The 8,485-nt window shown below is 64.5% G+C and overlaps 2 protein-coding genes across 2 annotated transcripts in view; both read left to right on the top strand.

The window, feature by feature from the left end:
- The window catches only part of SEC16A (SEC16 homolog A, endoplasmic reticulum export factor), a 32,235-nt gene extending 29,763 nt beyond the window's left edge, over nucleotides 1-2,472 (top strand). Inside the window, exon 31 of the mRNA XM_040632205.1 lies at nucleotides 806-2,472. Within this exon, the coding sequence (XP_040488139.1) occupies nucleotides 806-874 (69 nt within the window). The 3' untranslated portion in view covers nucleotides 875-2,472. The remainder of the gene's footprint in view (nucleotides 1-805) is intronic.
- A 349-nt stretch (nucleotides 2,473-2,821) lies between these two features.
- INPP5E (inositol polyphosphate-5-phosphatase E) overlaps nucleotides 2,822-8,485 on the top strand; it is a 12,276-nt gene continuing 6,612 nt past the window's right edge. Inside the window, exons 1-2 of the mRNA XM_040632206.1 lie at nucleotides 2,822-2,868; nucleotides 3,888-4,935. Of these exons, the coding sequence (XP_040488140.1) occupies nucleotides 4,130-4,935 (806 nt within the window). The 5' untranslated portion in view covers nucleotides 2,822-2,868; nucleotides 3,888-4,129. The remainder of the gene's footprint in view (nucleotides 2,869-3,887; nucleotides 4,936-8,485) is intronic.

Genomic DNA, 8,485 nt, shown 5'->3' with positions numbered 1-8,485 from the left:
GCCCCCCCCCCCCCCGCCCGCTGCGGGCGTAACCCAGCCAGGACTCCTGCGCTTTCCTGCTGACACACTGCGCTGTGGGTCTGGGTCTGACTCCTACGTGCTGGCCTTGGCCACCCCTCACCTGCCACCCCATGTCTGGCAATTGGGGAATGTTCTTGAATGTTCCCTCGTATTTCTCTCCCTCTGCCTTCTCTCTCCTCCATTCCCAGTTCTTGTCCGTAGCGTACAGACTGGCTGCCTGTTTGGGGAGGGCGGGGGAGGGGACGGGGCGTCATCCTGGCATTCAGGATGTAAACTCTCACCTGAGCCCGGGTGTCCTGGTGCAGCCCCTGTCCTCACTGCCTGGGGTGGTCGGGCCTGTTCCCTCTGCACCCGGTTCTTGGCTCCCCCGCCACCCCGACCTCAGGGCCGCCATGTCCCACCCAAGTTACGGTCTGGCCGCCGCACACCTGTTTTTCTACTCTGAGATGTGGTTATTTTCTGTCCTGTTACTTCCGTCTTGTAGTCTGCTTTACTCTGATGTTCCTTCCAGCTAGGGTTTGCGAGGGGGCACAGGTGAATGCCTGCGTGCTGCCGTGGGCTCTCCCGGGCGGCCGCTGCTGTCGGCCTCCCCTCTCACCACCTGACAAAACTGCAGACACCTTTAAAGAGACCGCCTGATTGGTCCTGACCTAGTCAGGTACCAGGGGCTGCTGTGGGTCGGTGTAAACGGTCCTGCACAGCCGAGTGTCGCGGGTGTTCCCGGGATGCCACCGGCCTCAGAGGCTGGGTGCGTGGAAGTCAGCACTCTTCCTTGTCTTTCCAGGCCTCGGCCCCCTCGGGAGGCTCAAGGATGGGGAGGATTGGCCAGAGAAAATACCCGGCGTTGAGCTAGAAGAGTCCCCGTCCTAGAGTAGCATCTGCAACCCTGAAGTCATTATTATGCTCCACCAAGAACTCGGACGGATTGCCGGCAACGTCCCTGTGTCCCAAACGGGCACAGCAGTGATTCGACGTGATTGTACTCGCTCCTCTGCCGCAGCCCCTGAAGGGTGGCTGGGGTCAGGTGCATTGCACCTGTAAGACGCTGGCCAGGACGGGGAGCTCTTGGCTCCTTCGCTCACCTAACAGCGATTTAAGGGTAAAAGTCTCAGTCGTGGAAGAGTGTTGTGCTGGGTGAGGCCGGAGGCATCTTTGCTGCAGGAAAGACTTCGCTCTTGAGGAACCCAGGTGTCTCTGCAAACCTAACCGTGCTTTATCCTGCCCCCCCCCCCCCACGGGTTCCTTTAAAACGCTGTGTGGCGAGCGAGCCTTGGGCCCAGAAGAGCCCCACCGCCTGCTTGGCGGCCGTGGGCGAGAGCCCTGGGAGGTCCTTTCTGCATCAAAGTCCTCAAGGAACTGTGGACTCGGTTTAGCAAGAATTAGCTTTGAGAGAGGCCCCGTGTCACTGAAGTGCATCTCTCCGGTAGCAAAGACATTTCCAGCTGCTGCTTTTGTGTCCCACACAACCCAGGGGCCTGGCTTGGCCGGTCCACGAGGGGGGACCCTGCCTCCCACAGCTACATCCCACACGGGGCGTCCACACGTCCCATTAATCCGCCAGTACTAAAACTGTCACTGTAACGAATTGGATTTGGGTTTTTTCAGTGTGGGAACGCCCTGTCAGACCGTGAGGGGCTGCCACGCCCTTTGCGTGACCGTCACCTTGTGCTCCGCTATGACTGGTCTTCACGGCGCCATCCAGTTGCCTTGCTTTCTCTCGCCTGGTTGGCGTCCTCTCAGGGGTTGGTGACATCTTGAAGAGAGGGGTGGAAAAGACTTTCTGGACACGCGCCCCGAGTCTGAGGCTCCGCCTCCGGTTTTCCCACACCAGACCTTCCGCGGGGCGTGTGCTGACTGCGGGCCACGTGAAACCACAAAGGGAGAGTCCTCCCCCTGGACTCAAGCTTTACGGCTTCATCGACTGTTCTTAAAATTATTCACATTCTTGTTAGGTCTGAAGAGACTGCAGAAGAGATTTAAATATTTATAAGAATCATTAGAAAATAATTTCTGTAGGTTCTGCTGGGGAACGTAGTTTGCTTGGTGTTTTAAATCTAAGTGCAGAAAGGTATAGATGTGGAATTGGCGCAGGCCTCCTGTTTCCCTGGGGCCCTGGGTCATCTAGGAAGGGCCACGGAGGGTTTTCCCATGGTGTCACCCACGTGCACGTCTAGGTGCGTTTGTTCCTGTCACTTTGAGAGAGGCTGGGGCTGGTTGACGGGGCAGCAGCCTCTTGTGTCCCTTGGTCCATGCCCAGTGGGGGTCCTGGGACCCCAGACCCTCCTGGCGCCCCCCAGCTTCCTCCGCCTGGCCTGCCTACCGTTGCCTGCGCCGACTGCCAGCGACTTTTGATTCAAGAAGCTCCCTCCCAGGCCAGGCGGGAGCTGCTATTTTTCCTAAACGCAAATTGTTACACTGCAAATTGGTAAATAAAGTATTTTGCGCTCGCAAGCGCTGTCCTCTCTTGTTTCCTTTTGTCTGTGGGTCACCGTGGGTGGTGGTGGTGGGGGGACAAGGCCACTGCCTGTGGGCGCGGGCAGGAGGGGCTTCTCCACGTTGGGCGCGGGTGGGTCAGCTGGGCAACCTCCACCCCCACCCCACCCCACCCCACCCCCCGCCGTGGCAGCAAGTGAGGCACGTCCCTTGGGCAGGCCTGGCCCGGTGTGCGCACCCCGCCTTGCGGAGCCTGGGAAGCCGAGGGGGAGCGGGTCCTCCGCGCTCGCGGGCGCGCTGAGTCCTCCGGCCGCCAGGGGCCGCTGCGGGGACCAAGCCCCGGACGCCCGGGACGCCCGTTGCCGGGGAGCGGCCGCCGGGCCCGCAGGGCCGGGGAGCGGGCGGCGCAGAGAGGTGGGCGCAGGGCGACCCTTGGGCAGGGCGCGGGTCCGGGACGTGGGGTGACCCCTGGGCGGGGATGCGGGGCGACCTCCGGTTGGAGGCGCGCGTCTGGGGTGCAGGGTGACCCCAGGGCGGGGACGCGGGTCCGAGGCGCCGGGCGACCCTGGGCGGGGGCGGGGGCGGGGGCGGGGACGCGGATCCGGGGCGCCGGGTGACCACTGGGCGGGGATGCCGGGTGACCCCTCAGCGGGGCGGGTACGCGGATCCGGCGCGCGGAGTGACCCCTGGGCGGGGGCGGGGGCGGGGGCGCGAGTCCGGAGCACGGGGCGACCCTGGACGGGGTGGGGGCGCGAGTTCAGGGCATGGGGTGACTCCTGGGCGGGGATGCGGGGCGCGGGTCCGCAGCGCGGGGTGACCCCTGGGCGGGGGCACGGATCCAGGGCGCGGGGCGATCCTTTGTAGGGGCGGGGACGCGAATCCGGGGCGCGGGGGGGCCCTGGGTGGGGGCGCGAGTCCGGAGCGCAGGTTGACCCCTGGGCGGGTCGGGGACACGAGCCGGGGCTGGGGTCCGCCTGCGCCGCGGTCGTTGCCCTGGGGACCCGCGGAGGCCGCGCTGGCTCGCAGGTTCTGAGCCTGGGGCCTTCGGCGGCCGGCGGCGTGGCCGCCGACCAGCCGAGGGGGCCTCTCTTGGGGCGGGGTCTGCGGGAGGCCTGATGGTAGGGGCACGCCGGTGAGTGAGGGTGCAGGGACCCCCGCCGTTGGAGGCTGCATGAACTGGCCTTGACCTTGGGGTTGTGGTTCTGCCCCCCTCCCGGCCCTAGTGGCCCAGAGGAGCAGGCTTCCCGTCCGGAGAGGTGCCAGCTTGCACCCACCTCCCAGGAGGAAGCACGGGGCAAACATCTGATGGGTGTTCTTGCCGGACTGCTGCTGGCCTGTCCCTCTGTCACCCCGCACCACAGCGGTCCCATGGGAGCATTCACGGGGCGTGGGGGCCGTGGCTGTGGGAGGCTAACAGCACGGTTTTCCTGTAGGTTCCTGTGCGGGACGGCAGGACTTCAGGGTTCCCAGCCATGCAGCAACGGGCCCTGCCCCTACCAGCCAGCCCCAGGGCCGAAGGGGAGCCTCTGAGCCTTCTCTCCTCTGTGGCTGCCGGCCGACGTCTGACCCATCATCCCTGACCCTGGGCTTCGCTGGCAGCCCCGAGTAGGAGCGGTCTCCTTGGGGGGGGGGTGGTGCTGGGCTGCCAGCGCCTGGGAGAGCTGGCCCCCGGACTATGCCATCCAAGTTAGTGGGCCTGGGCCATTCAGAGGCATCTCCCCCGCAGCCCGGTGCTCAGGGCCATCCACAGCCTGAAGACAGAATGCTCAAGGGACAGCTTCCAAACGCGGGCAAAGACCTTCCAGCCCACCCCGGGTCCCCGCCTACCAACATCGCTCAGGGCCCTGAGAAGAGCCCAGTGCTCCCTCTGAACCTTCCAGCCCAAATCAGCAATGAGGACCCACAAGCTAAGGCAACACCCTTCACCCCAAAGCCACCCACGAGGCCCCGGCTGGAGCGAGCTCTGTCGCTGGACGAGAAGGCATGGAGGAGGAGGCGTTTTCGAACCAGCCACGAGGACCTGGCCGCACACGGTGGGGCCAGCCCCTCCAGGGGCTCCTTGCAGGACGAGGTCCCCAGGCCCCCCACGCACACGGACTCCCCACCCTGCCTGAGCACCTCCTTGCAGGAAATCCCCACATCCCGCAGGGCCCAGGGCAGCACGGGAGGGAGCCCCTCCTCGTGGGGTCACTGTATCTCCGGAATGCTCAGCACTTCCCTGGACCTCCTGCACCGGGACAGGGCCTCGGCCGGGAGCACCGCCAGGCTGCCGGCTGTGGACCAGAAGGTGGCCTCCCATTCCCTAAGGTCAGCAGACAGGGTGGACCCGGGTCAGGCCGACTGCAAGTCCCGCCTGCAGAGCAGACTGTTGCGGGCCCACAGCGGCCTTGGCCCCGGCCGGCCCCTGAGCCCCCTGGCCTGTGATGCCAAATCCTCCTTCAGCCTCCTGGCGCCCATCCGCACCAAGGACGTCCGGAGCAGGTAAGGGCCCCCGAGGGGTCAGGGGGCATCTTTGTTTTAGCGTTCGCATGCAGCCTCCACGAGGAGAACGTGAAGGGTTTCTCATAAAACCGTGTGCGGCGTAGAGATGTGGAGGCTAAGCCCCCAGCTCTCAGCTCCTCCCCAGAGGGATACCCCTTCCAGAACTTTCCCTCTGTGTTTCAGCACCACTCAGGGCACGTGTGCCTGTGAAGCTGGTTCAGAGGCACGTGTGACCTTCTGCACACAGCGCCGCATCTCGTTTGCTCTCTCTCATTCTGTGTGTCGGGGACAGCCCTCCAGTGACAGCGTGGGCGTCCGCGCTGCTGTCTGAGTGGCCGCAGGGCCTGGCCATGTAGCCTTGAGCAGTGCTCTCACGTCCCGGAGGAGTGTTCAGGGGACCCAGCTGGCGCCGCAGGCAAGCAGCCGCGGGCAGGGGGCTGCGGTCCGGGCCGGAGAGCTCGGTGGGGGCAGGGAGGGCGCGCAGGGCCCGGTTGGCTGCACGTTGCTTCCAGGAGTGTCCCGGTTTCTCTGAGGCTCTGGGACTGTTTGCTGAGCGCCCCGCTGTCCATCAGCTCCCCCTTGGCCCCTCAACCACAGAAGACGCTGGGTTTCCAGGCTTTACGAGACCTCGGTAGCTGATGCATTTTGACTTTTTTGTAGCTTCCGGAGAACCAAGCCGGTGCTTCCCTTGTCTTTCCATCACTCAGGACTCCCACACGGGCCTCTGGCTCCGTTCACCAGACCGGGGGCCCCAGATAGTTCCGAGTCCCACCTGTCCAAGCCCACGAGTCTGTTCTCCGGGGACCTCAGTTGTGGGGCCCACACTGCGATGCCCAGGCTAACATTGAAAAGGCCTCCCCTGCCTGGTCCTTCCGTGCCGGGCCTCACCGCTGTCGCCACTCCTGCCACTTGGCCCAGGCCTCTGCTCCCTGCCAGGGCTGGGTGGGTTGTTTGAAGCACACACGGGGCCATGGCCCTCACTTGGTCCCCACGCCACCCACTCCCCACCGTGGTCCCCGAAGGCCCCGGTTGGGGCCTGGCCCCACTTCCCTCACCAAACTCCCCACCACTACCCCACCTGCCGCCCTCTCCCATCCAGACCAGGCTGGCACCAGCCCCGCTGGACACCGAGCCAGCGGAAGGTGGGATGGTCACTGCGCTGGTGTCCATAACAGACGACCCCAAACCAGAAGCCCTGAAACAACAGGACTGTATTCTCTCCCAGTTCTGGAGACCTAAGGTCAGAAATCACGGTGTCGCAGGGCTGCGCTCCTTCTGGAGGCTGCAGGGGAGGTCCTTCCTGCCTCTTCCAGTGCCCGGTGGCCCCGGAGTCCCTCCGGCCTCTGCCCTCACCCAGGTGCTCTGCAAAGGTCTGCGTCTCTCCTCTCACGAGGGCGCTGGTCGTTGGACCTAGCGCCCACCCGAAATCCCGGACGCTGTCATGTTGCCATCCTTAACTAATCACATTGCAAAGCCCCCATGGCCACAGAAGGTCCCCCGCGTGGGTGCTGAGGGTCAGGAGGCAGAGGAAGCTGGTGGCTCCCCAGCTGAGTCGGACGGAAGCGGTTCGTCCGCTGCGGGGTCCGGCAGACAGCAAGCCGCCGTGCACCTGCGCGTGACCCCAAGTGGGTGGCGCGTGGCTGCTCCTCGTTCCGTAAGACGGGAGTCGCGTCTCCCTCTCTTCAGACGAATAGCAAACAGCAGGTTGACGGGGCTTCCTCAGCCCAGTTCTGCCCCCGAAAAGCCCGTCTGCACCCCTCAGGGTGCTCTGGGGCGGGAGTGAGCACGCGGCCTCTGCCACGTCCCGTCTGCGGCCGTGCTCCCGTCTGTCGCGTCTGCCGCGGGCGGGGGGAAGCGGACCGCAGCTGTGCGGCAGAAACACGCCATTTAAGGACCCTGAGATTTGGATTTCATGCTGTTTTCCCATGTCACAAAACACTGGTTTTCTACCCCCAACCATGTGCAAGTGTGGAAACGGTTCTTAGCCCACAGACTGTCCACGAGCAGGCGGGACCTGGCCGAGGTCAGCGCGGAGGCCCCTGTGCTTAGGAGGGCCAGCTGCTGCAGACGGCGCGGGGCACACAGGCCACAGGCACAGCCCGGGTGCCGCGTCCGACCCGGGGCCTGGGAGGGGGTCCCGAGAGGACATCACGCCCTCAGGCGCGGGTGTGGGGGCTCATGGAGGGCCCCCGAGGCCGGCAGGGGCTCTCCCCCGGCCGGACTGCGTCATGTGACCCACTCAGCCCGTCAGGGTTCTCAGCGTGGGGCTGAGCCTGCGGCGGCCTCCCTCTGGACACGATCGGGTGCGTGTCCTTCGCGGCCCGGGGAGGATGTGGGACTTGCTCGTCTGAGTTCCTGAGAACCGCCTTCTGCTGTCAGCGCTCAGCCGAGGCTCACAAGCCTTGCTCATGATTTCACCTCCTTCAAAGGAACGGGTTCCTATTTGCAAGACTGAGGTGTGAGGTGTTCTTGGCAAGTTGGGTGAAGAGTCGTTAGAGGCTTGGAGAGTGCTTGGGGTGTCTTAATGTGGGGCTGGTTTCTCAAGGATGCTGTGGAACGAGCTGTCTGTCATGAAGCCCGGTAACCCGAGGTGGTGGGGCCGGGCCAAACGCCCATAGGCGAGAGGTTCTCCCGCGCGTGCGGGAAGGTGGAGGCCAGCAGGAAGGCCTGTGCGGGGCAGTGTGGAGGCGTGCAGCACGGGGAGAAGGGCAGAAGACAGGCTCGAACAGCCGCACCCGGTGGTCCATCCCAGTGTTCGGGGCCAACACTCTCTGCAGCCCACTGCCCCCCATCTTCCCACACCACAGTGCCCGGCTGCCAGGCCTTGGCACAGAGCCCCTTTGGCCTCCCCCCACCCCTACAGATGGGCCTGGGACAGCCCTGGCTGCTGGGAAGCAAGGGGGGTCGCAGAAGGAAAACCAGCCGCCCCAGACACTGGAAAGAGCCATCATTTGCACGCGGACCTCAGGGTGATGGCTGACAACGAGGGATGTTCTCGTGGACTGATCAGGCCGCCAGCCCATCTTGGGGTCACTGGAGTAGGGATGGGACCCATGGAACCTACTGGGGTACATCTGCCAGGAAACGGGAGTGAGGTCTGATCAGCCTGCGATACGACCAACACTTAGGAGATGATGAAGCTACCCTCAGGGCACGCAAGGGGACGGGTGGTCAGGATGTGCACAGATGGGTGCCCTGGGGGGAGGGTGGTCAGGGTCTGCACAGATGGATGGCTTAAAAGACCTAGGAGACAAAATGACCAAACACAGGTATGGCCATTGCCTGGGTGCTGATTCCGGGAGCATCCTGACTCATCTCAAGCTGGGTTGGAAGAAGGTTCTGGAAGGAGAGCTCCCAGCAAAAGACCACAGACTTTAGAGAAAGAGGCGGCCACGCGTGGAGACCGTGCAAGGAGAGGGATGGGGCAGGCAGGCTGGTGTCACGCCCCAGCGCGGGTGAGCAGGCCCGTGTCCACGTGCCGGGCTCGTGCCCTTGTGCAGGAGAGAGCAGCCGCGAGGCCGCCGGCTGGACATGTGCATGAGCGTGGGCT

This window comes from Ursus maritimus, unplaced genomic scaffold (genome assembly GCF_017311325.1).
Source record: "Ursus maritimus isolate PB19 unplaced genomic scaffold, ASM1731132v1 scaffold_17, whole genome shotgun sequence".
In the NCBI taxonomy this organism is placed as follows: Eukaryota; Metazoa; Chordata; class Mammalia; order Carnivora; family Ursidae; genus Ursus; species Ursus maritimus.
Note: the sequence above shows the minus strand (reverse complement) of the source record. Positions and strands in the feature narration are given on the sequence as shown.